Below are 27678 nucleotides of genomic sequence, written 5' to 3'. Positions count from 1 at the left end.
AAACACAACGAAACAAGGCTTCAAATCCTTTGTTCGACTTTTTAATCACTTTCGGGAGAAGGGGGAGACTGGCAAAGTAAAGGTTATTAAGCGGGCCTGCTCAAAAAGACGAGACCCTTGGCAGCATTTAGGAGGAAAGAAGTGTCAATTAGCAAGCCCCGCCTTTCCTTCTTTGCAACCGCTTCTACCTGCCGGGAGGTGAGGGGTGAGAAAGAGGCCAAGTCGAGAATCAAAGAGAGGAAAGCAGGGTCGCGCACTGAGAAGCTCGAAATGAAACAGAAACATTGGTGGAATTAAGAAGGCGTGGCAGGAGAGCGACAAGCCAACCGGGAAGATACGTGGGCCGATGAGACCCAGGCAAGGTGCTCGCGAAAGGAAAGGAAACATGAAAGGGGAGACAGTATGAAGAGCGGCCAAGGCTTTGGTGACAGCTCGGATTGGGTCCGCAACTCGCAGGGGCCCGGGAAAGCCGGGAGCCTTCCATTGTGCGCGCCCTCCACTCCCTCCTCTCCCCTCCCCGCCCCCGCCGGAGCCCAAGCTCTCGCAGCTCCCGGCCGCAGCGCCCGTCGCCGTCTGTGCCTTCCATTTGCCCAAGGTAGAAGACAATATGCTTAGCGCCTCCGACCCTTTCTCACCGGATGAAGATCGCCGTCGCCCGGCTTTCCCCTTGTCCATCTTCTCCTCCTACTGCTAGAGTCGCAGTTGCAGTCGCTGTCACCTCAAGACCCCTCAGGCTGGGGGAGGGAGGGAGAGGGGAGACGGAGGGGAGGGAAAAAAAAAAAAAAAAAAAAAGCCAGGAAAGTGCGAATTGCGCTTGCGCAAAAGTCGTCGCCTGCCCTCAGACCGGAAATTAGCCTCCCCTCCCACCTCCATCCGGAAATCACTTCCTGGGAGTTGTTTTCTCTGCGGGTTACCCGCAAGTGTTTGCTTGGTGGCGCTTTTTTCACTCTCTCTCCCTCTGTGGGAAACTGAGGCTTTTTGCGAGGTTTTAGCCCGAGATCGTAAGGGGTTGTTGACTTTGAAGACTAGGTTGACTAGCAGTTAAAGCGGGGAAACTAAGAATTTCATCACTTCGCTGGATCCCGCGAGGGGATCACAGGAATAGCAGGATAAAGCATTACCCTTTTTGCAGTATTACTTTCCTCAGGACCTCGCCTATATATTTGTCTTCAAGGCGCTTCCTCAAACAAAAAGATTTTAACACCACAAAAATAAGTTGCGTAGCTGTTGATTTAGCAGTTGGAGTGGAAATTAAGTAAGGAGTGAGGAGAAAATATCGCAGTTACAGAAAATATCTCTTTAAATTTAAAGCTCATCATTTTTAAAGTCCTGGAGGGGGCGGAGCTGGGCCTCAGTTTTTTAAAACAAAATGCTGAGATGCCTGAAAGTGGATGGCTGTAAATGAATTTGTTCAAATAACTTTCATTTACAGTTGGTAAGGAAATAACCTGCCTTCAGTGAACTCAACGACTAGTACTTGTAGACTTTTTTTTTAATCCTTTCACAGAGCCCATCAGTTTAAAAAATTGACGTGTTTTATTAGCTATAATGTACACATTTGAATAACGTTTTATGTTTAAGCTTTCATCACAATAAGTTTAACAAAATTAAGCAGAGCGTTCCAGTCAGAGGTAAAACGATACTGGGATGTTACAAGAGTTTTAATATCTGCTCCCCCTCCCCCATTTCTAGGCTGGTAAAGGGACCTGCGCAACTCACCACTAGAGCCCTGGCTCCTTCTTCTTGAGCCATGCATCTGAATTACTGTGTGGCCTGTGCTGAGGTGGAGGTAAGACTCCAGGTGCTAATGCCTATTGGGCTGGGGGGAATGTTTTACTGGGCAGGAATGGCTGAAAAGCAGAAATACTTCCAGGCTTGCCGGGAAGGAAATTCGCTCTAATGATTTCATTTAGAGGCTCAAGTTTCTGTTTAACAAATAAAAACACTGCTTACTGAAAAAAATCTGAATTTTTAGTTTCCTCAAATCAACTTTTTTAATTGACTTATTTAACCCAATCATACTGACTTAGCCAGTATTTTAAAAAACAAATTAATTACAAAATATGGAAATAGAGTTGAGAGATGGGGAGGTTGTAAGTGGGCCTGATCCATTTCCATCCAATCTGACAGCTTCCTTAAAAGTAAGTAGTATTAAAGTTTAGCGGTAAGAAGTGAACCTATGAGAAATGAAATAAGAACTTAATCAAATTATTCGGCTTTCAAATGTGTCATTTAAATTTGTCATTGAACAAAATACAGCATTTCTGTTGTATGGACTTAGTCCATTTTTTTTTCTTTGAATTGGAACTGGTTTTGAATAACACATTTGATGATAAATAACCTTTAAGCTCAAGAATTTGTAATTTGTTTTTAAACGAATACTTTTATTGTTTTAGTTTTAAGAATCTCTGCTGCATATTTGATTGTATTGCAAACAACTAAAAGACTAAAAAAATTCAGTTTCTATTTTTGAGGGAGTCAGTCATTTAACAACCTTACTTTGCCTTTTAAGAAAGATGAATTATATGATTTTGTCTTTTATAGTGTTTTATGATGTTCAGGTGGAAGTTTCCTCATTTTAAAATAAAGAAAAAAAGTGATTTGCTTAGTATGTTTGGTTGCAGTTCAGGTCACTTCTTTTATGTACATTTACCTTGCACTGTGTATATAGAGCCTCTTAAGATTATTTGAGATTAGAAATTCATCAGCCCAGTACTTTATAAGAGGAGAGGATGGACTGGTTTGATCTTAATGAGCATGGTTCTTTATTGTGTTAAAAGTGTATATACAGAATTCCCATTGAGGCTTAGTAGGAACAAACCCAACCAATATCCATGAGGATGCGTGTTCTATCCCTGGCTTTGCTCAGTGGGTAAGGATCCAGCATTGCTACAGGCTGGATCACAGATGTGGCTAGTAATCTAATGTTGCTGTGGCTGTGCTGACGACTGGCAGCTGTAGCTCTGATGCGACCCCTAGCCTGTGAACTTCCATATGCCGCAGGTGCAGCCCTAAAAAGACAAAAAATTTTTAATTGTGTATAAAGTGTTTAAATAAGGTAAGTAATCTTTTGTTGTTTTTAGCAATGGGTGTGGTTTTTTTTTTAATAGTTTCAAGAAATGGTGGCAGTGTGAATTTGATCAATCCTTTATTTTACCCCTTAATTAACAATATATTTGAAGAGAGTTTAATGAAATGTAAAAAAGACCCCTTCCGTCATTGCTCAACAGTAAGGAACCTGACTAGTATCCATGAGGACTCGGGTTTGATCCCTGGCCTCATTCAGTGGGTTAAGGATCTGGCATTGCCATGAGCTCTGGTATAGTTGGAAGATAAGGCTTGGATCCCAGGTTGCTGTGGCTGTGGTGTAGGTGGCAGCTACAGCTCCAATTCCACCCCTAACCTGGGAATTTCCATATGCCACAGGTGCAGCCCTAAAATAAATAAACAAATAAAAATTTAAAAGACCCTTTCTCTTCACAAGTGAGTTAACTTTAAGTGTGAATATAAATAGGTTTGGCCGGACAATCGGTACTTCTTGACTTCCTAAACTCTTAGAAATTAAAATGAACAATCTGGAATTCCTTACCATGGGCTCCCAGAAAGCCTATATTTTGCAAAGATTTTTGGAGCATCATGTCATGTTGCTATTAGGTTCATTTTCATTTGTAGTTGAATCTTTAAAACATTGACAATTCCTAGGTAAAGGCAGTTTTTCTTCTAGGTATAAATAAAGTAACACATGATTCATGAAAAAAATGAGTATAGGTTGTTTGGTTTCAAGGATATCTTCTTTTTTAAGACAATGAGCAATTTTAACTGCCCTGCAATGTAATAGCCTATTCCCAGAAGTTATGAAAAACTGCAATAACTTGAGGTATCTAAGCAGCAGATGGGTAGGCTTTTGTCCAGGAGCTGTAGAAGAACAAACTTTTAACCTGAGTTCCCGAAACTGTCATTTGGCTCTGGGGCTCAGCCCAAGGTATCCAGTACATACACTCTTAACTTGATTATTTTTTCAAGTTAGATAAATATTTTTTACAGAAAAATTATAAGCCTAATACTTTTTTTTTCTGACTTCCTTGGCTGCATAGTCTTTGATTGGCTCCTTTTTTTTTAATTGAAGTATAGTTGATTTACAATGTTGAGTTGGTTGTAGGTGTACGGCAAAGGGATTCAGTTACACATGCATAAAACTTTTTTTTTCAGATTCTTTGCCCTTATAGGTTACTACGAAATATTGAGTATAGTTCTCTGTGCTGTACAGTAGGTCCTTGTTGGTTATCTATTTTATTTTTTTAATTTTTTTGACCACCCCGTGGCATATGGAATTCCTGGGCCAGGAATCAGATCCCAGCTGCAGTTGCAGCCTAAGCCACAGCTGCAACAATGCCATATCCTTAACCCACTGTGCCAGGCCTGGAATCAAATCTTTTTTCCAGCACTCCCAAGGAGCCATCAATCCCATTGTGCCACAGCAAGAACTCTGGTTATCTTTTTTGTATGTAATTGTGTGTATATGTTAATCCCAAAACATAATCCCTATTATATCCCTTCCCCCACCACTAACTTCTTTAGAGTAATCCGACTTAAAATGTGATTTTTATTTTAGCATTTCTATGCCTTAATACATTTGGTTGATTTTAAAAGAAAAATTTTATTGTGTAACTATTTAGAAAAATTGAAGCTCTAGGTAGTTTTTTGCTTGTTTGTTTGTTTTGTCTTTTTCCATTTCTTGGGCCACTCCCACGGCATATGGAGGTTCCCAGGCTAGGGGTCTAATTGGAGCTGTAGCCAGAGCCAGAGCCACAGCAACGCGGGATCCGAGCCGCATCTGCAACCTACACCACAGCTCACGGCAACGCCGGATCCTTAACCCACTGAGCAAGGGCAGGGACCGAACCCGCAACCTCATCGTTCCTAGTCGGATTCGTTAACCACTGCGCCACGACGGGAACTCCTCTAGGTAGTTTTATCTTCTTTATCCTTTGTCTTTTGGTATCTACTTATCTCTGAGTGAAGTTCCTGTTGTGGCTCAGCAGGTTAGGAACCCTGCTAGTATACATGAGGATTACATTCATCCTTGGCCTTACTCAGTGAGTTAAGGATCAGCATTGCTGCAAACTGCAGCTTAGGTCACAAATGCGGCTTGGCTGTGTACGTAGGCACCAAGTGTAGCTCAAATTCGACCCGTAGCTCAGGGACTTCCATGTGCTGCCAAGTACAGCCGTAAAATTAAAAATAAAATAAACATGATCTGGGATTGGACAAAGTAAATTCAAAATCTAGCTATCAGAATTAAAAAATTTCCCAGGAAGACATATCAAGTTAAATAAATTAATAAACTACTAAACTAAGGTCCTAGGGCTGCATACTTAGGAGATAGAACCATAAAGACATACAAAGCTTTGATTTTCATAAAAGTCCAGAGAGCGGTTGCTCTTGGAGGAAGGGATAGGGAGCTTGAAGGTACTTCTGGGATGACTGGCAAAGGGTGTTTCTCTTTATATAACAGTTCACTAAACTAGTTTTCTAAGAAACTTTCCTAGGAGATTCTGCTGCATATTCAAATTTGGGAAAGCCAAGATTTGTGACATTTTTTTTTCTTTATATAACTGGTATCCTATTTTCTTTGCCCCAGGTGAATTAAATTCATCTTCTTTACTCTTTCCTGGGCGAGGTAGACAGGGGGAAGAGATTTAGTTCAATCTTTTACATATATACAATTTCACAAGCTCTGTTATTTTCTACAACTTACTAAATGGAATTGTATACAGGCATAATTATTTTTCTAAAAAACCCTCATAATTGAATTTCTGTACTGGGAAAATAAAAATAGTGCTGCTTTTTACCAAAAGCAAAACTTTTTTTTTTTTTTTTTTTTTTTTGCTTTTTTATGGCTGCACTCACATCAAATGGAGGTTCCCAGGCTAGGGGTCGAATCGGAGCTGCAGCTGCCGGCCTGTGCCATAGCAACACCAGATCTGAGCCACATCTGCGACCTTCACCATAGCTCACGGCAACGCCGGATCCTTAACCCACCAAGTGAGGCCAGGGATCAAACCTGAAACCTCATGGTTCCTAGTCATATTCGCTTCCGCTGTGCCATGACAGGAACTCCCAAAACAGAAATTCTTAAATTATATTTCCAGGGGGGTTTTGTTTTAGTTTGATTTTCTAAATGTATAAATAATTAAAAACATGTTCATTGAAAAAAATCTTTAGTTGTTTTTTTATTTTCTGAGTAAGGTATCACTCATTTTGTGCTTCTTAATGTCATAAAATATAATATAGGACCTTTTTCTTAAATATACCAAAGGATTGTAATTTCTGTAATAGGGTGTTTATTGTGTAACCTGTGGTTAGACTCTAGCTTCTCAGGTTGTAAAATTATGTTTTCATATAAGCTTACTAACCATCTGTGAAGAATGTAAAATATTGTTAAGTATAACCACTTTATGATCCTAGAGAAGGAGTTTCTTAAAACCAAAATAAACTAATTAAAATTATTTGCATCTGTGAGTCTATTGCCCCATTTACCCTCTTTTTGTCAGATTCATAGAAAGTAGAAAGGTTTGCCAGGGCTGGGGCAAAGGGAAATGAAAAATTATAGCTTACTGGGTTCAGAGTTACACTTTCACAGTGAAAAATGTTCTAGGGATGGATGACATTAATGATTGCACAACATTGTGAGTGTACTCAGTGCCACTGAACTGAACATTAAAAATGATTAAAACTGTAAACTTTTTAGTATATTTTACCACAATTTTTAAAATAATTTAAAATTACATTTGCTATAGGCATGGCTTTAACAGTGATTGCACCACGGACCTAACTTTAAATTCTCATTAGTGATTATATACTATTTTCCTTTTTTTTAAATTTCATTCAGCATAAAATGACTAGACTATTTGATATAGGAAACTAAGTGACTAACAAACACCCTCACAAAGTTTTTAGTGAATGAATAAAATAAAAAGTCAAATACTATGGGAGTTCCTGTTGTGGCTCAACAGTTAACAGATCTGACTAGCATCCATGAGGACAAGGGTTCAATCCCTGGCCTTGTTCAGTGGCTTAAGGATCCAGCATTGCAGTAACCTGTGGTGTAGGTCGAAGATGCAGCTCTAATCTTGCGTTGCTGTGGCTGTGGCATAGGCCAGCAACTACAGCTCAGATTTTACCCCTGGGAACCTCCATATGTCTTGGGTGCAGCCCTTAAAAAAATAAATAAAAGTCAAATACTATGCATTTTTAAGATCACTGGTAAAAATGTATCTTTTCTCAGGCTGGTAGTGCTGCCTGAGTTATCCTGGGCATGTTATTTCATTTTTGAAAGGCTCACTTCTCTATAAAATAAATATATTAGCTAAGAATATCAACAGCATCCCTTGCAGTTCTGCCAATCTTATCCTTTAACTATGCTATCTCATTCCAACCCATTCTTTAGAAAGCTGAGCATGTAAAACAGTTGGCTTCTCTCCTTTATTTTAGTGGACTATCTTGATTGCAAAAGAAAAAACAAACATATAGATGAATAAGATATTCTCTAGGAATAATTTGTAAATCAACATTTGTAAACTTTAGGATTGTAGAAGTCTCTGTAATTTTTGTGTGCATCTTTTCCCTTTGTATACAGCTGAAGGATGTTGCCTTTTACTTCCTTAGGCCCTTAGCAAAAATCATAAAATTTAAACAACAATATTTTAGTGCCTACTATTCACCAGGCACTATTCCAAGAACTAGAGAACAAGAAGGAAGAAAGGAAAAAGAAAAATGAAGCATTCTTAGATAGACAGGGAATAAGCAAGAATTAGAGGGGATTGCCCTTTCAGATAGAATGCTCAGACAAAATTTCTCTGATATCAGGTGGGCAGGAGTTCCCTGGTGGCTCAGTGGGTTAAGGATCTGGCATTGTCACTGCTGTAGATCTGGTTACTGCTGTGGTGAGAGTTCAGTCTCTGGCCTGGGAACCTCTGCGTGCCACAAGTGCAGCAAAAAAAGTACAAAGGGAGAGAGAGAGATAATAAGTGGGCAGAAATTTGAAGGAAGTGAAGGCCTATAGATATCTAGAGGAATAGTATACCAAGCTATAGGCATAGAAGGGGGATACCATTAAAAAGGAGCTTGCTTCACAAACTGAAGGCAAAGAGGTCAGGTGTGGCTCGAGTGAAGTAAGCAGCAAGAGTGGTGGGAAATAACACCTGAGAAAGAGCTGAGAGCCAGAAAGTGTAGCTAAATGTGTAAGCAAGTGAGAGAAATGAAGGGAAATAAGATTGGAAAGCTAAGAGTCATGTGGGACTTTGTAGACCATGGTAAGAAAATTAGGCTTTTATTCTGAGTAAGAAGGGAAACAAGTGAGAACTTTGAACAGGGGTATAAGATCCAATTTAGATGTTTTGAAAAGATCATTCTATGAAGTTTCCTGGTGGCCTAGTGCGTTAAACAACCGGCATTGTCACTGCTATGGCTCAGATCACTGCTATGGTGCAGGTTGGATCCTTAGCTCAAGAACTTCCACATGCTGGGGATGCAGCCAAAAAAAAGAAAAAATCATTGTAGCTGCTATTTGGAAAACAGACGGCCAGGAGATAAGAATTTATGCAAAGAGATTACGGGAGTTCTCATCATAGCACCGGGGAAACGGATCTGACTAGGAACCATGAGGTTGCGGGTTCGATCCCTGGCATCAGTCAGTGGGTTAAGGATCTGGCATTGCAGTGAGCTGTGATGTAGGTCGCAGACTTGGCTCCGATCTGGCGTTGCTGTGGCTCTGGCATAGGCCGGAGGCTACAGCTCCATTTGACCCCTAGCCTGGGAACCCCCCATATGCAAGTGCGGCCCTAAAAGACACACACACAAAAAAAAGAATTTATGCAAAGAGATTGGGTAGAAGGCTTAATAATGAAGGTCAGTGTTGATAGTGATTTGTACTAGGGCTAGGGCAATAGAAGTGGATGGGTGATAAGTGATTAGATAACAGATAAAGTCAGATTTGCTTGATTGATCTAATGTGGAGTGTGAAAGAGAGAAAGGAAGTTTGTAGCAGGAGACACTAAAAGATTGGAGTTGTGATTTATGAGATAGAGCAGATTAAGGGGAACGCTTTGGATGTGTTAAGTTTGAGATGGCTATTTGAAAAGTAGACAGTTAGATAGGAATTCAGGGAGGAGTTACATGTTGGAATATATTAGCCAAGCAGAATGTACTACAATAAATTCTAAGGAATTGTCTACCTTGGGAGTTCCCACTGTGGCTCGGTGGTAGCGAAGCTGACTAATAACCATAAGGATTCGGGTTTGATACCTAGCCTTGCTCAGTGGGTTAAGAATCTGGCATTGCCATGAGTTGTGGTGTAGGTTGAAGACATGGCTCAGATCCTGCTTTTCTGTGGCTATGGCATAGGCCAACAGCTGTAGCTCCTATTCAGCCCCTTTCCTGGGAACTGCAGGCTAAAAAGCAAAAAAAGAAAAAGAAAACTGTCTACCTTTTCATTCTGAAGGATACTCTCTGCTGCCTTGCTCCTATTCACCCCACCTACACCTGTCTTTATGCATGTGTGCCATTTTGCTTTCCCAATTTGCAAACTCCCATTCTTTCCCCTTTGGTTTTTGTTTTTGTTGTTTTGCCATTTCTCGGGCCGCTCCTGCGGCATATGGAGGTTCCCAGGCTAGGAGTCTAATCGGAACTGTAGCCACCAGCCTACGCCAGAGCCACAGCAACTCGGGATCCAAGCTGCGTCTGCAACCTACACCACAGCTCACGGCAACGCCAGATCCCCAACCCACTGAGCAAGGCCAGGAACCGAACCCGCAACCTCATGGTTCCTAGTCAGATTCCACTGCACCACGACAGGAACTCCTCTTTCCCCTTTGGAATTGTCTCTCAAGCAACTAGGTACACAAACCTTAACACAGGTGAAAAATATTATTTGAATGTCATATATTATGTGCTATTAGAAAATACTGGTTTTCTTTAACTCTCTGAAAGAAAAATTAGTTAACACATTTCTTTAGTTTGTTGGTTTAGGTTTAGTTTGTTGAGTTTTAAATATTTAGTCTATTTCAGTACAGAAAAAGGCAGTTTTCAGTACAGCACCTGGATAAACTGAGTATTTTTAGACCTAAGAGATTACTACTTTTCTGTTCAAGCCTCCTCATCCATGCCAAATTATAAAATAGACCTTCCTTTTTGGAGAACAATTTGGCAATATCTGGTAAAATGGAAAATGCTGATATGACCTAGCAATCCTTCTAGGTATGTTACCTAGAGAAACTCTTGATATGTGCACAAAAATATAGCTATGAGAATATTTTTGCAGCTTTTTTTTAAATAATAGTGGAAAATTGGAACAATCTAAATGTTCTTCAATAGGAAAATGATTGAACAAATTACAGCATATTCAAGCAATGGAACACTATAAACTAATAAAATGAATGACCTAGCACTGTTTATTAATGTGGATAAAAATTACAATGTTAAATGAATAAGGAAGGCAGGACAAGAGATATATGTTTATTTCACATTTCTCAAAAAGGAAGATCATCCTATCTAATTTCATAGAACCTTCAATGTGTGAGATACTGCATATAATGGTTTTTACCTACATTAGTTAATTCTCACAGTAGGCTTGTGAAATAAATGTTGTTATCCTATTTTGCACTTAGTCATTGAAAAAGTATATAATATGTGCCAGACATTCTTCTGAGTACTTAAGATAATGTACTTAAAGTTCTCAAGAACTTTCATTCTAGTGAGGGGAGACAGATGATTTTAAATACACAACTGTTTATTGTTTATTGATTTTTAAATACACAATTGTGATGTAGGCTATGAAGAAAAATAGAGCAGTGTAGTGGATAGAGAGTAATGAAGATTGCTGTTTTAGATAGCATTAACTAAAACTTAAAAGTGGAAGAAACTGAAATTCATAGAGGTTAAGAAACCTGCTGAAAGTTGTTCAACTTAAAATTTGGACTAGAATTTAAACCTAAATCAATCTAATTCGAGGCGTCTTCTTTTAAAGGATATGTAAGTTATCTTTAAAGATAATATATATTATTTACACTCTGGGAAGAGATATTAATTACATAATAGCACCTGAAATCAGCAACAATATAAGGAAAAGAGTTTTTAAGAATGGAAAATAGAAGTCTATATAGGTTGGATGCTTTGGACAACCAACACCTTCATAAAGTACTGGTTAGGCATAGGAATCAGAGAATAAGATTCAGAAAGTGAAAAAAAAGAAATCAAAGCAAGCAAGCACCATTTTGATTTTGCCTTAAGCCTTGATAATAGCTTGAGTGGCATTGAAAAGCATTTTGAGAGCTCCTTATTGGAAATTGGTTGCAGTTGCCAGTGTGAGTGTTAAGAAACGAAAGAGAGGGAGTTCCTGTTTTGGCATGGTGGAACCGAACCTGACTAATACTCATAAGGATTTGGGTTCTATCCCTGGCCTCAGCTCAGTAGGTTGGGGATCTCAGTAGTTTGCTGTGAGCTCTGGTATAGGTCACAGATGCAGCTCGGATCTGGTGTTGCTGTGGCTGTGGGGTAGGCCGACAGCTGTAGCTCTGATTCGACCCCTAGCCTGGGAACTTCCATATGCCATAGCTGCGGCCCTAAAAGGGGAAAAAAAAAAATGAAAAGGGAGAGAGAGAGAGAGAGAGAGAAAGAAAGAAAGGGAGAATGTTAATGTATTTGTTTCATGAATTTGAGTCAGACAGCCTTAGTACCTCATCATTTATGTAATAGTTGTTTGGCTTTAGCACAAGGCACTTAACTTTTTGAAGTCTTTTCTTTTCCCTTTGGTCTCTGTCCAGAATAACAGTCTGAGTTAACTTCTCAGCCACATTTTTAATTCTCAAAGATCAGAATAACCATATCTTTAAACAAAGACCAACCAAATGAGAAAAGCAGTCTATTCATTCTGAGCTTGCTATAGCAAGGGAATCAGCCATTACTCTGTGCATTTTGGCAGAGACTTAAAGGTAGGCAGAGGAGTGAGAAAGCTTTATAGTGGCAAAAAAGGAAATGCTGCTGGCAGTCCTGATTGAACGCTGTTAGCATGAGGAAGCTGTGTGCAGGCTAACTAGAAGGGCGGCATCCTGTGTGACTGGTTAGGGGTGCGTACTTGGGTTTCTCTGGTGGGCCCTAAGTTGGAAGCAGGGATAAAAATTAGGGAAGCTCTGAGTTACTGATCATGTCTTGGCCACTTGGAGCCAGCTGTAACAGAAGTTGTTGTTTAGCTTCTCAGATTGTCACTATAGTTAGTAGCCTGACTTCCTGGGCTGTTTATTATAGGTTAAGGAATTGGCTTCCTGGGCGAGTTGCTGCAGGTTGTGGGGTCAGTGTTCTAGTTTTATAAATGGTCTGTCTATTGTCCCTTAGTGTATTCAGTCTCTCACTATTTTACATCATTCACAATTATTTGGGGTTAAAATCTCTAGCATAGGTTAAAATGTTAATGTCTTCATGAAGTGCTCAATTTAGCATGATTTCCCACAGGAAGAATTTAGCAAGATGAAACGTGTATTTTATTTTTTTCTGGCACTGACATACTATTGCCTTTTACTTTCAGTGGTTACCCGTGACTCAGGAATTGAGCTTCCAAAGATTTATTGAACAATCTGACTTAGTAGAGGAACTTAAATATGACTTTAATGAAAAATCTGAATTGAGACACACTGAGACACAGCGGCCTTTTGTGTTTAACTATTATAAAAATGTCCTGGAGAAGAATAGCAAGCGCTACCAGGCCCTTGGCCATTTGCTTGAACAATACATTTATGAACTTTTGGAGAAAGTGTGCAAATTACAAAAGGTATATATCCCACGAGAGGCTGATAAGGAAGCAAGAAGCTTCTTTTTCATGAGTGAGAGAGCATTAACAAATCATCATTCTGCTCTTCTTGTCCTTCTTCAAGACCATGGGGTCTTTAGAGCTGGTCAGTGGAGTCAGCAGGCAATAATACACCATGGTCTCCAACATGGAAGTCAGATACCATGTATTCAAATGGCCTTGCAAGCACATTATGATGTAATTGTACTAAACCCCAATGACAATTTTGTGGACCTAACGACAGAAAAAGAGTGGAAAGTCCTTTTAACACAAAATGTTGAGTCCTCCTCCAGAAAAATGGTTCAGGCTGAGAGCTTTTTATCTCCCCAGCAGTCTCTCCAATGCATTCCAAAAACATGCAGCAACACCCCTGAAGAACACATGGCTTACATTTGGGATTCCTTCATTTCAAAGACTGAAGGCAAGGATGTTGCCTTCATTGTACATGGTTATGGAGGCTTGGTTTTTATGGACTTGCTTGTTCGTAGAAAGTGGGAAGTGATGAACAAAGTATATGCTGTTGCACTTATTGACTCTGAACATCATGTAGGACACCAGCTGGGGAGTGACGTTCAGTTATTAGCATGGATAAAGCACCACTGCCGTGAATGGGTAACAAGCCCGAAGCCTTTGGATAAACCTGCAGCTACTGTTTTGAAAAAGGAGTTTCCTATGGTTTCTGCTGGTACAGAAAAACACAACTTAGCCCCTTCCTCTAGCCTTCAGTCAATTTTTAAATACTTTAGAAAAGCTTTGAAAGCCAAAGAAGCTATTAATTTCTCTCAAGTGCCAATAGTCACTAGAAGCTCCACAAAAAGAAAGCAAAGTACTTAAGTTACTTTTTTGTTATCTAAGTTTTTTTTTTGTCCCACTGAAACTTTGCTAATGTGGTGCTAGAAGAAAAAAATACTTCCGGCTCATATGCAGTATTATGTTCTGGCTTGAAAGTATGATTTGTTACCTTTTTAAAAAAGTGAAAATGGTCTCTTTTGTAGCCTACTGATGAATCAGTGAGTACCGTCATGAATATTTTACAGTACTAGTCAAATCCAATTACTCAAATTAGAGAATCTTTTCTTTTGAAAAAATTTCTTATGGTTTAGAATGACACCAAAACTATAGTTGATAGAAATTAAATATTAAGTCAGTCTTTGATTTCTATGTTACTGCTATATTAAGATTATAAACATAAAAATTAAATATCATAAGCAAACTCCATTCTTTGTATGTTTGTGGGGGGGTTATCTAAGTTTGTTGGTCTTATGTGTTTACTCATACCTTCAGCTAACATTTGAACATCTACCATGTACCAGTCAATACTAGGTGTTGGGCACACTGGCAAACAAAGCCAACACTGCCTTTATCTGTATGGAATTCACAATGAACAGCAAGTGTGAAGAGTGTTAAGAAAGAAAGGGTGTCATGGAACATCTAGCATGAGCTAACAGCCCTGGGGTTCAAGGAATACTCCGCTAGAAAATGACGCTTAATTTGAAGAACAATGGTCGTTAGCTGGGAGAACAAATTCTTAGGCAAAGGATTCCCATGTGCCTAAGTCCTGAGTCAGGAGAAAGAAGTCCAGTTCAGCAGGAGCTAAAAGATTATGAGGGAATAGTGCTGAAGAAAAAACTGTTCATGACATTTATTAACAATAGTAAGGAAGATTTATTCAAAGGGATTTCTGCAATGGGGGTTTTGTAGTAGGGGAGAGAGATTGGGCTCAACTCCAAACACAGCGAGAACAAGTGGTGGGCAGGAGATTGACAGCTAAGTAGCAGGGTGAGGGTCACTAAATGGAAAAATTACTAAGAGAAAATATCAAATGTAATAGAGATTATTGCTACACTGATTCAACAGAACTCTTACTGAAGGCAGCCAAGGGTAGTTAAGATATTGAGTGGAGGATGAGGAATTTTATCAAATATAATAGAGGACCTTCAGATAACAAAGGTGAGATTTTCACTGAGTGGAATTCTTGCTAAAACTGGACCAAGTAGGGAGTTCCCATTGTGGCTCAGTGGTAATGAACCCAAGTAGTATCCATGAGGACTTGGGTTCAGTCCCTGACCTCATTCACTGGGTTGAAGATCTGGCATTGTCGTGAGCTACAGCATGGGTTGCAGATGCAGCTCGGATTTAACATTGCTGTAGCTGTGGCACAGGCCAGAAGCTGCAGCTCCAATTGGACCCCTAGCCTGGGAACTTCCATATGCCAAGAGTGTGGCCCTTTAAAAAAAAAAAATGACAAAGCAGACCAGGGGCAGAGCCCATGTCAGAGCCTAATCAAAAGGACTCATAGGAGTTCCCGTCGTGGTGCAGTGGTTAACGAATCCGACTAGGAACCATGAGGTTGCGGGTTCGATCCCTGCCCTTGCTCAGTGGGTTAAGGATCCGGCGTTGCCGTGAGCTGTGGTGTAGGTTGCAGACGCGGCTCGGATCCCGTGTTGCTGTGGCTCTGGCGTAGGCCGGTGGCTACAGCTCCGATTCAACCCCTAGCCTGGGAACCTCCATATGCCGCGGGAGCGGCCCAAGAAATGGCAACAACAACAACAAAAAGACAAAAGACAAAAAAAAAAAAAGGACTCATAGGAGCTAGATTCCAACTTGGTAAAGGAGAGAGGTTTTGTCAGCAGCAGCAAAGTTAAGTTAGAGAAATAAACAGAAGCAGCTTGTGCAAGGCTGAAATGTCCATGTTAAGAATTTTTATTTTATTCTAATGACAGTGGAAGCCATTGAATCATTTTAGACAGGAGAACATTATCAGATTTACATTTTATAAAGAATATCCTGACTGCAGTTTAGAGAATAGATGAAGAGAACAAGCTTGGAAGCCAGGAGACTAAAATAATTTTGGCAGTAGTGTGACAAATGCTTAATATATTTTTTTAAAGTATACATGCAGTTCCTGTCATGGCTCAGTGGTAACAAACACAACTATTATCTATGAGGATTCGGGTTTGATCCCTGGCCTTGCTCAGTGGGTTAAGGATCTGGTGTTGCCCTGAGCTATGGCGTAGGCTAGCAGCTGCAGCTCCAATTAGACCCCTAGCCTGAGAACTTCCATATGCTGCAGGTACAGCCCTAAAAATACAAAAAAAAAAAAAAACAAAAAACGTATACTTGACTTAACAGTATTGTGTTGGTGTCAGGTATACAGCAAAGTGATTCAGTTCTTCGGGTTTTGTTTTTTTGTTTTGCAGATTATATTTCCATTGTATTTTACTGCAAGATTACGGTTTTGAATTACAGAGAAATGCTTAATCCTTCTCCAGGTTGTTGTTTTTTTGTTTGTTTGTTTGTTTGTTTGGCTGGGGGTTGTTTGCTTGTTTTTGTCTAGAGCCACATCTGCAGCATATGGAAGTTACCAGGCTAGGGGTGGAGTCATAGTTGTAGCTGCCAGCCTACACCACAGCCACAGCAATGCAGGATCCAAGCTGAGGCTGTGGTCTACACCAAAGCTCATGGCAACGCCAGATCCTTAACCCAATGAGCAAGGCCAAGGATCACACCTGCATCCTCATGGGTACGAGTTGGATTTGTTACTGCTGAACCATGACAAGAACTCTGAGACATGCTAAATATTTCTAATGAATAAAATTTGTGATTGAAGGTCAGGAATAAGAAGGAAATGACAAGGACTGCTCCTGGATTTTTGGCTTGAGCAACTAGTTGGATAGAAATACTATTTGCTGAAATAGGGACTATTGGTAAAAAAAAATAAAAATTATTTTGGGAGTTCCCATGGTGGCACAGGTGAAACCTATCCAACTAGGAACCATGGGGTTTCAGGTTTGATCCCTGGCCTCGCTCAGTGGGTTAAAGATCTGGCATTGCTGTGACCTGTGGTGTAGGTCGCAGACGCAGCTCGGATCTTTAGTTGCTGTGGTTGTGGTGTTGTAGGGCAGCAGCTGTAGCTCCGATTTGACCCCTAGCCTGGGAACCTCCACATGCCGCAAGTGTGGCCCTAAAAAGCAAAAAAATAAAATAATTTGTGTGGTTCCAGTAAGTTTAAAGAGAGAAAAAGGAATAGGCCACAAATTATTTTTTAGCTCTGCCCATACATGAATAAGAGTGGAAACCATACTAGATGCTACATTTGAAAAACTGACTCTGCCATATCCAATAGGACATACAGATTTTTCTATACGTACTTATTTCTAGCGTCTTCCTAGTTTCTTTTTTTTTTTCCTAGTGTTATTAGTGTATTTTAAATCTAGCATACACTATAATTACTGTTGTGGACTAATGTTTTTGTGACCCCCTCACAATTAATGGTTAAGGTAGATATGCTGTCTAAGAGTTTAACAGGCCATAAGTCAGGCTATTTTAGCTCACACAAAGTTCAGGCAAAACCACTTAAAAACCAGAATGACTTTACCATACCGCAATATGTGAAAAATTTCTCCATCACTCTTCATATCAAATCATACCTTCTCCCTTTTTTCACTCTCCACAGAGTCTCAGCAGGCTACCTCTTTTACAGAAATGGAAACTCTCAAATTACAATTGCTATCACTTACCAATTGGCTTCCAACCCTCACCTAAGTTTCTTCCCCCTTCCTGTTACAAAGGAGGTCATATTTCCTCCCTCTAACCAAGACCAATTCCCTTCATCTGTCCTCTGAACGCCATCTCTTTCAATCTTCTCAGGAAGTTTATTATCTTTTCCTTATTCCCTTTCAAATAATACTATCATCTGGTCAGGTCTCTCCCAGTAACAGTAAAAATAACAAAAACTTCCTGGACACCACACCTGGGGACTCAGCCCACCATATATTGCCTCTTCCAAGTCTCATAAAAACACTTAAATTGGAGTTCCCAAAGTGGCACACCAGAAGGGAATCTGACTAGTATCCATAAGGATACAGGTTCCATCTCTGGCCTCAATCAGTGGGTTAAGGATCCAGCGCTGCCCTGAGCTGAGGTCGCAGACTCAGCGAGGATCCCGATGTAGCTGTGGTGTAAGCTGGCAGCTGCAGCTCGGGTTCAACCCCTGGCCTGAGAACCTCCATATGCCCTGGGTGCGGCCCTCAAAACAAAACAACACTTAGGAAAAAAAAAAAACTTAAAACTTGATGGCTCCTTTTTCTCATAACCCACTCATCCCTTAGGTACTCTCACCTGGCTTCAGTCCCCAAACCTCACAATATAGTCCTAGCGGCCTTTTATTGCTAAGTTCCACGGATGTCTTTCAGTCTGCGTTGCAGAACAACTCTTCTTTCCAGGCCGTAATGCTTGACCCTTGTGACCTGACGTCATACGGCAGCGCCGGAAGGAGAGGGCGGGATTTCCGACCGCGGTTCTCTGGTCCGCGACAGTTACAGTGTGGACTCCCAGGCAAGCTCTAGGCCAGGTGCGGCTCCGATTCCTGGGCCGCTGTACACGGCCAAGTCCTGCGTCTTCTTGTGATCCTTTTGATTTCCACCGGCGGGAGCCACTGTATCTGCACTCCTGGTATGGGCGGGTTTCTTGTCTCCCAGTGTGTGATGAGGTGGGAAGACACGGGAGACCTAAGATACGCTTGTTGAGTGGAGCATGTGGGCTAAAAAGGCCTTGTGCATTGTGTCCTTCCCTGAAACAATGCAGAAAGAAAAACAGATTGGAAAGGGAGAGAGGAGAGATAAGAGGAAGCCCAGTGATTTCGTAAACTATTAGTAGTACAATAACTGGAAAGGAGCATTGTTTCCCAAAATGATATCCTTGTTCACCTTTTAAATTTTAGGAGTTTTATTTATATGCTATCCTAAAAATATCTGCTGGTTGCAAAGATAAAACTTAAAAGACTTTTTCTTAAATCAGTGTTTCTCAGTGGGGCTGAGAACTCTCTGTTAAATATTTCTAGGTAAGTTGTATTTTCTTTTAAAGTTGTCTGGATGTGTTTTAAATGTGATAAGTATTGACCCAGAGTATTTAATTGAAAAATACTTGAGTGATAAATGTGAGCCACAGGCTCCCAGTGCATTGGGTTCATTGTTGATATAAATACAGTCCTTGTCCTGACAGAGTTTACCATATAGTTGGACAAGTAAGTAGGCAGGCAATTACAATACAGTATTACAAGCACTATGGTGTAGAAGTACAGGGTGCTAAAAGAATTGATAGGACGAATACATGGTACAAAGTTTGAGGTGACAAATAGCTAGAGATATAGCTGAAGAGGTAAGCAAAAGGTGATTTTGTGAAAAATTTTATAACCCACATCCATGTTTAGACTTTAACCTGGCAACAGTGGACTTGAAAATACACATTGAGGATTTCCTGTCATGGCTCAGCAGTAATGAACCCAACTAGGATCCATGAGGATGCGGGTTTGATACCTGGCCTCACTCAGTGGGTTAAGGATCTGGCATTGCCCTGAGCTGTGGTGTAGGTTGAAGATGTGGCTTGGGTCCCACGTTACGGTGACTGCAGTGTAGGTGGCTGGCAGCTATAACTCCGATTTAATCTCTAGCCTAGCCTGGGAACTTCCTTATGCCTCGGGTATGGCCCTAAAAAGACAAAAAAAGAAAATACACATTGAGGATGATGTGAGTGTACTAATCAGATTTGCACTAACTCCAAATGGCTTAGAGATGAGGAAGAGCAAATCTAGAGCCTGGAAGATATAATTAAGAAAATGGGGATAAACAATGATGTCCCACTGTACCGCACAGGGAACTATATCCAATCTTTTGGGATAGAACATGACGGAAGACAGTATGAGAAAAAGAATGTATATGTATATGAATGGGTCACTTTGCTATACAGCAGAAATTGGCACAACATTGTAAATCAACTATACTTGAATAAAAAGGAAATGTGGTTGAAGAGAAGTGAATGGATTTGAGATTTAGAAAATAAGTGAATATAACTCAAGTAGATGAGGTATGGAGGGTGTGTGAGGGGACAGTAATGAAATGACTCCCGGTTTCTGGCTTCAGCAAATGAATGGATAGTAGTGTTCTTCCCTGAAACAATGCAGAAGGAGAAGCAGATTGGAAAGGGAGAGAGGAGAGAGATTATTTGGGGCTGGGATCTGAGCATCAGTGGCAGGTCAGAGACCCAGGAGCATGCAGTATCATTAAATGAAGCGAAGTTAAGAAGGAACTTTTCAGGTTAAGTTTCATTTTGTGAAAAGTTGAATTCCTTTTTTGCTTCACATCAGGCACTAGTTTCACATCTTTGGGCATTATCATTGCTTTGAAGACATCTAGACCTTTAGGATAAAATTATGGAGCTTATATATATATATGCCATAATTTTTGATATTATGATTGGCAGTAACATTTACTACAGAATAAAGTCTAAATTGGAAGGGGGGGTTGTTTTTAAAGCAGTAGATCTCTCTACATTTCTGTTTGGAAAACATATGAGGGCATTGGTACACCAGCCACTAAGTGCTTTTCACTAGTTGCTATTTTCTGTAACTTTTCTGCATTTTGTCTTCATATGTTTCTTGTTAAGGATCTTATGTTTGGCTCTGTACCTGGACTTGGTAGATAAGAGAGAAAAATACAGCATCATGATCTCAGCCACATCAGTGGTACTTAACTTTGTTATCTAATAACATTGATCTTTTGGGCCCCTAGATACAAATCTAAAAAGGATCTTCAGGATATCCTTTTGCCTAAAGCAGTAGTGAAATTCATATTTAAAATAAGAACCCAAATAAGTTTTTTGGTTTTGGTTTTGGTTTTTGGTCAGGGATTGAACTTACGCCACAGCACTGACCCTAGCTACTGCAGTGACAATGCTGGATCCTTAACCTGATGAGCCACCAGGGAACTCCTGAACCCAAATAAGTTTTAAACTTTTTGCCTAGTGAATGATCACAGGCTCTAGGCCACAGGAGTCTAAGAAAAATTAATGGTGTAGCAAATAAGTTGGACTAAAATTCCACTTTGTGTTTCAGAAATAGATTGCATTTTGGTATTTTAGCTTTATGCTTGCACAGTTAGTTGAGAGGTTTTTAAAATCTTTAACTTTTCATCACATTTTCCTTCTTTTATAGGGCTTTTCTTACATGCCTTTTCCTCAAAATGAGTGTCAGTATCACCTTCTTAAGACCTTTTACAAGAGTTTTGGTGCCATTCACCCTTCCTAGGAAGAGAAGGGTTTTATATACAACAATTCTGCAGAGATACATGTCTTCCAAAATTCCAGCTGTGTCTAATCCTAGTAAGGAGAGTACATCATCTTCTGAACAGCTGGAGTTGGATGGGTGGAAAATCACAATGAAATCTAGTGTACAAGAAGAGGGTGTTTCAACATTCTCAAGTAACAAGGATGAAGATCCTCTAGCTGCCACCAGGGAGTTAATTGAGATGTGGAGATTGCTTGGCAAAGAGGTACCAGAACACATCAGTGAAGAAGAGCTCAAAACCATTATGGAATGTGTTTCTAAATCATCCAAAAAAAAATATTTAAAATATTTATATATTAGGGAAAAAATGAAAAAAGCCAAGCAAATAAAAAAGGAAATGAAAGTAGCAGCAAAAGAACAAGTAAACAAAGATCAGCTACCAGAAACTACTAAGGAAAATAAACAGCAAAACTTTCTATTTCTACGACTCTGGGATAGGAATATGGACATTGCAATGGGCTGGAAAGGTGCCCAGGCCATGCAGTTTGGACAGCCTTTGGTTTTTGACATGGCTTATGATGACTGTATGAAACCAAAAGAACTACAAAATGCTGTTTCCCAACTTTTAGAAAGTGAAGGATGGAACAGAAGAGATGTTGATCCTTTCCATATTTATTTCTGCAATCTTAAAACTGATGGTGCTTACTATAGAGAGTTAGTTAAACGTTATGGAGAAAAGTGGAACAAATTGCTTTTAACAGCAACAGAAAAGTCTCATGTTGATTTATTTCCAAAGGACAGTATCATATACTTAACTGCAGATTCTCCCAATGTTATGACTACTTTTAAGCATGACAAAATTTATATAGTGGGATCTTTTGTTGATAAGAATATGCAGCCAGGTGCATCCCTAGCCAAAGCAAAACGGCTGAAGCTGGCAACAGAATGCCTTCCATTAGATAAATATTTACAATGGGACACTGGTACCAAAAATCTCACCTTAGATCAAATGATACGTATTTTGTTATGTCTAAAAAACACTGGTAGTTGGGAAGAGGCTCTGAAGTTTGTTCCTAGGAGAAAACATACTGGTTATCTGGAGATTTCTCAGCATTCTCAAGAGTTTGTCAACAGATTGAAGAAGTCAAAGACTTTCAGTTCATTTCCACGAGGCTCTGTAAATAGACGCTCACAGAAAAGTTAGCTTGAATGAGAATATTTGATAGCTTAAAAAGTAATTGGGTTAGGAATACAGTTCTATTGGTATATTTCATCCTGAATGAAATTTACTTGCTCTTTCTTTTAAAGCTTGTCTTTCCAAACTCACTGAAATATTGTGTTTTTTTTTCCGATTAATTGAATATCTGCAAAACAAATATATTTTATTTACTATAAAAAGAAGCAATAATCTTAGAGAGTAAAGAGTTGTCCATGTTTTTGAGCCTGGTAAACAATTGTAATGTTGGTGTGGCTTATGACTACTTTGAATCTCAGACTCTATTTTCCTTCTTAAATGTTCTTTTAGCCTTGTCAAAAACTCCCCTTTCATCAAAAATTGATGCAACTTCAGCTGGTAGTTTAAAGAAAGATTTGGTACAGTGCTGGGCATGTCATAGGCATTAAGATACATAGTTTCAGTGAATCTTTGTTAAAAAGATGTCCCTCGGCATGTCATGAGATTAGGGTGTATAATGACAAATTAGTTAGTGGGAATAACTCGTTTCTTTTCCTCTTAGGGAAAAATACTTTATTTGGCTAGTGTTACTACGGCACTTCTCAGCCATAGTGTGGGTAACTTTTATTTTCAAGGAAATACTTTTCTCCAGCCATGTTATTTGAATGGAAGCTGCCATATTTTTACAGATCTTGTTCCTTGGCCACAACTTATTATCCCAGAGAAGGTACCTCATCAAACTTTGAGATGGGCATCCGACTTTAAGGTAGGCCCGTCAGAATCCTTTTCCAGGAGTTTTAGGCTTCTCAAGATAGCCTGTGTTAATTCCTTTCTAGTGACGAACTTTGAGAAATAGGAAGCTCTGGAATTGATGGTGGCCATGCTCTTTTCTGTGAAGGAAGCCAAACATACAGAAATGAACTTTAGGAACCGTATTCATTGTAGACTTCTTGAACCATTAAAAGTTTTAAAAACTTAAGATATAGGAGTTCCCTTGAGGTATAGCAGGTTAAGGATCCAGCATTATCACTGCAGCAGCTCAGGTGCTGCTGTATTGCAGGTTCAGTCCCTGGCCTGAGAACTTCCACATGCCCCGTGCACAGCAAAAAAAAGAGGGGAGGAAAAAGGACATAGAAATGAGATATACAGCCAACCATTTCTACCAAGTTTCTGAATGAGGAATTAGCATGAGGTATATTATCCAATACATTTCTTAAAGCAAGACTCAGTCTTTTACCAAATAATAATTACCTACTCTGTGCCAAATAGTTACCATGCAATTTACATGAATTAACTTAGGTACTATCATTAATACCTTTTTAACAGATAAGGAAAATTTACTCAAAATAATTCAGCCTTTAAGTATCAGCTCAGAATTCAAAAGGTCTATCTGACTTTAAAGTTCCAGCTTTTTTTTTTTTTTGTCTTTTTGCCTTTTCTAGGGCCGCTCCCACAGCACATGGAGGTTCCCAGGCTAGGAGTCTAACGGGAGCTGTAGCCACCAGCCTAAACCACAGCCACAGCAACACCAGATCAGAGCTGTATCTGCAGCCTACTTCACAACACATGGCAACACCGAGTCCTTAACCCACTGAGCAAGGCCAGGGATCGAACCCACAACCTCATGGTTCCTAGTCAGATTTGCTAACCACTGAGCCATGACGGAACTCCTAAAGTCCCAGCTTTTATGTAAGTTATGCCTTCTCTGATAAGGCAAGTATGAAATGCAATGGAAAAATATGGGATGCCTAATCTAAACTCATGGGATCAGGAAAGGCTTTGAGAAAGTGATGTGTAAACTTTGAATTGATAAGAAGTGCATTATAAATGAATTTCAACTCTTAGACCCTACTAAGTAGCAAGGTGCTAATACCTGAACTGCTTGAGAAACACTCAAAGTAAAATAGCATAGCAAGTGAGAAGAGGGGTTAAGATTGCCTGACAGGATTGGCACTAGAACAAGGCTCTAGAGAAAATCACTAGTCTCTTGTACCCAACCCTGCTCCCTGGGTTCCAGCTCTACCCTTACAGGTTCTGACATTGCCTAGTTTTCCTCATTTATAAAAAGAAGATTAGAAACGGTCCTTGACTCATATAAAACATTTCATATGGTATCTGACATGTAAGTGCTAAGTAAATATAAACTATCTAATTCAGACTATACATTGAAAAATGTATAGAATTTCTAAGAGTTCCTGTTGAGGCACAGTGGAAAAGAATCCGACTAGTTACCACGAGGTTGTTGGTTTGATCCCTGGCCTCACTCAGTGGGTTAAGGATCCAGTGTTGCCCTGAGCTGTGGTGTAGGTTGCAGACATGGCTCGGATCCTATTGCTGCTGCCATGGCTGTGCCGAAGGCCAGTGGCAGCTACAGCTCCAATTCGACCTCTAGCCTGGGAGGCTCCATAAGCCGAGGGTGTGGCCCTAAAAATACAAAAGAACAAAAAAAAGGAATTTCTATTACATTATATGCAACTGAAAGTAAAATAGCATAGGTCTATCCCTTTGAGGAGTATATCCATACTCCTCTGTAGAGAATATTTGGCCAAGCAGTAACTAATTTCTAGGACTGCTTCCCTCTTAATGTAGATAAATCACAGTGGCAAGTTCGTCCAGTTTGAGTTCAAACTGATTTTAATTTTCCAAGTTTTTTAGAATTTGTAATTTAGTAGAACTTCAGATATTGCTTAGATTTCTCCAAATAGATGGTTTGATTTCCCAGGCACTAAGTAGAAGTAACAGCTTTTCTGTCTCAAATAACCAATAATTTATTCTGTGATATTTTTCTTCTTTGAAAGAAACTTGTTGCCTGTGTTCTAATTGTCTTCCCCTTTATACCTGTTAGAAACATGTTTTCATGTAATACTTCTAGTTCTCTTCTATTGCTCTTTTCAAACATGCTATCAAATTCCCAGTTTTTAATAATTAAAATGATTTTAAAAAGAAGCCTTTATTGGAGTTCCTGTCGTGGCACAGCAGAAACAAATCCAACTAGGAACCATGAGGTTTCAGGTTTGATCCCTGACCTCACTCAGTGGGTTAAGGATCTGGTGTTGCTCTGAGCTGTGGTGTAGGTGGCAGATGCAGCTGGGATCTGATGTGGCTGTGGCTGTGGCTTAGGCCAGCTGCTGTATCTCCAATTGGATCCCTAGCCTGGAAATCTCCATATGCCTCAGGTAAGGCCCTAAAAAGGAAAAAAAATAGGAAGTCTTTATTTGCTACTAGTACCCCTACTGTATTATGCAGTTTAACTTCTAAGCCAGATCTTTCAAGTAAGTATTCAGAACACAATGTTTCCATTTTCTTATATACCACTGATGTTCAATAGAAATGCAATGCAACCTACACATGTACTTTAAAATTCCCAGTAGCCATGTTAAGAGGTGAAAGTAATTTTAAAATATTTAACCCATATGTCCACAGTATTAATTTGTATTCATTACTAAAAACCAATGAGATTTTACTTCATATTTTTTTCAAACTAAGGATTCAAAATCTGCCATATGCTCTAATGATGAAAGCCCAACTTAATATGAATACTAAATTTTCAGTGGCTAAAGTAAAATGCAGTCTTTCCAAAATAGTGTGTTTAAGAAAAGTAACTGCTTCAATTTGGTTGTTTGCTTGTTTTCAAACTTAAATAAGTATTGAGTTCAGTTCTTCACTAACCACAGTTGCACTAACCACATTTCAGGTGCTTAATAGTCACATGTAGCTAGTAGCTGCCACATTAAACAGTAAAGCTCAAGTAATGTTTGAGAACCCTGTGATCTTTTCTGTGCTTACATCAGTTCTTTTGTTTCCAAGCAGATTCAGTGGCCCCTTCTAATTAATGGACTGTGGATATCTCACTAAACTCGTCCTTGAAATAATTCTTCCTTCATACCCATATCACAGCAATTGTCTTAAGTCTTCCAGTCTAGCAGCTTATCTTCCTAACTGGCTCATTCATTCATTCAGCAAATATTTATTGAATACTTTATACCCAGAAGTGTTTTAGGTGTTAGTGATAAACAGCCCTGAACAAAATATTTCCAGCCTTCATGGATATTAAGTTCTGCTGTACAGGAAGGTGACAGACATAAAAATTCTAAAATGTGAGAGGGTCGGGAGTTCCCATTGTGACTCAGCGGAAACAAATCTGACTAGGAACCATGAGGTTGAGGGTTCGATCTCTGGCCTTGTACAGTGGGTTAAGGATCCAGTGTTGCTGTGAGGTGTGGTGTAGGTTGCAGACGCAGCTCAGATACGGCATTGCTGTGGCTCTGGCCCAAGCCAGTGGCTTCAGCTCAGGTTAAACCCCTAGCCTGGGAACCTCCATATGCCGCACATGAGGCCCTAAAAGGACAAAAGACAAAAAATAAATAAAAAATAAAATCAGATGGTAACAAGTGATATGAAGGTTAAGGGAGAAAGGGGCACACGAGTGGGGAGGCATTATCTTTTTTTTTTTTTTTTTTTTTGGTCTTTTTGTTGAGGGCCGCACCCGAGGCATATGGAGGTTCCCAGCCTAGTGGTCTAATTGGAGCTGTTGCTTCAGGCCTACACCAGAGCCACAGCAACACCAGATCCAGGCCTCATCATTGAGCAAGGCCAGGGATCGAAAACAAAAACTCATGGTTCACAGTCAGATTCGTCTCTGCTGCGCCACAACAGGAATTGCCAGCATTATTTTACTAAAGGTGGTTGGGGACTGTCTTCAAAGTAGGTTGTTCACTGCATACTACCCTCTCCAAGCCATGTTCTCTGGTGTAGGGCCTCGTTTGCTAGAATAAAGCAGCAGTTTTCTTCATACACAGGCACTGCCTTTAAGCCATGTGCTTAAATGACTGCCTCCCATAACAGGGTATCCCTTTTCTAATCTGCACGAAGACTGGTAAAGTGGCATTTGAGCAAAGACCTGAAGGAAGTGAGAGTGAGCTATGGAGATATGAGTGAAGGCAATTCCTAGTAAAGGCAACAATGGGTGCAAAGGCCCAGAGAGGGTTCAAGACACAAGGACGCTAGTGTAGCTGAAGAGAGTAGGTAGAAAGTGGAAAATGAGATCAGAGGAGTAGCTAGGGATCTGTCATATAAGCCTCTTAAGCCATTGTAAGAACTTTGGTTTTTATTCTGAATAAAATAGGAAGATCAATGGTCTTAGGCAAAAAAAAAAAATGTGACGTGTTGGAGTACTCTGGTGGCACAGAAGATTAAGGATCTGGTGTTGTCACTGCTATGGTGCAAGTTTGATCTCTGCCCCAGGGAACTTCCACCTGCTATGGGTGTAGCCAAAAAAAGTGACAAGTTCCTGCTGCTTTAATAGGATGACTAGAATATAAGCTCCATAATGGCTAATAATCCTTTTATTTACTACTGTATCTCCAGAACCTGGTACAGTGCCTGGCACATAACAAGCACTTTAAAATTTGCTGAGTGAATCAGGCTCATTTTTTTTTTATTACTCAAATGAATTTATCACATCTGTAGTTGTATAATGATCATAACAATCTGATTTCACAGGGTTTCCATCCCACAGCCCAAGCACATCCCCCCACCCCACAAACTGTCTCCTCCAGAGACGGTAAGTTTTTCAATGTCTGAGTCAGCATCTGTTCTGCA

The 27678-nt window shown here is 39.9% G+C and overlaps 2 protein-coding genes across 11 annotated transcripts in view; one reads left to right on the top strand and one right to left on the bottom strand.

The window, feature by feature from the left end:
* The window catches only part of SENP7 (SUMO1/sentrin specific peptidase 7), a 151041-nt gene extending 150243 nt beyond the window's left edge, over positions 1-798 (bottom strand). For all 4 annotated transcript variants that reach the window (XM_005657117.3, XM_013990162.2, XM_013990163.2 and 1 more), the window contains exon 1: positions 636-798. In XM_005657117.3, the coding sequence (XP_005657174.1) occupies positions 636-675 (40 nt within the window). In that variant the 5' untranslated portion in view covers positions 676-798. The remainder of the gene's footprint in view (positions 1-635) is intronic.
* Positions 227-27501, top strand: TRMT10C (tRNA methyltransferase 10C, mitochondrial RNase P subunit). Of its 7 annotated transcripts, XM_021070506.1 has the most exons (4): positions 902-1435; positions 1693-1789; positions 18067-18295; positions 20832-27501. In XM_021070506.1, exon 4 carries the CDS (start codon positions 20860-20862, stop codon positions 22105-22107), a length of 1248 nt encoding a protein of 415 aa, XP_020926165.1. In that variant the 5' UTR covers positions 902-1435; positions 1693-1789; positions 18067-18295; positions 20832-20859; the 3' UTR covers positions 22108-27501. The 7 variants fall into 7 exon arrangements, with proteins under 7 accessions (XP_020926167.1, XP_020926166.1, XP_013845620.2 ...); XM_021070508.1 differs by lacking the exons at positions 902-1435; positions 18067-18295; positions 20832-27501 and adding exons at positions 227-362; positions 12581-14054; XM_021070507.1 differs by lacking the exons at positions 902-1435; positions 18067-18295; positions 20832-27501 and adding exons at positions 510-595; positions 12581-14054.

The sequence above is a fragment of the Sus scrofa genome, chromosome 13, assembly GCF_000003025.6.
Source record: "Sus scrofa isolate TJ Tabasco breed Duroc chromosome 13, Sscrofa11.1, whole genome shotgun sequence".
Lineage (NCBI taxonomy): Eukaryota > Metazoa > Chordata > Mammalia > Artiodactyla > Suidae > Sus > Sus scrofa.
Note: the sequence above shows the minus strand (reverse complement) of the source record. Positions and strands in the feature narration are given on the sequence as shown.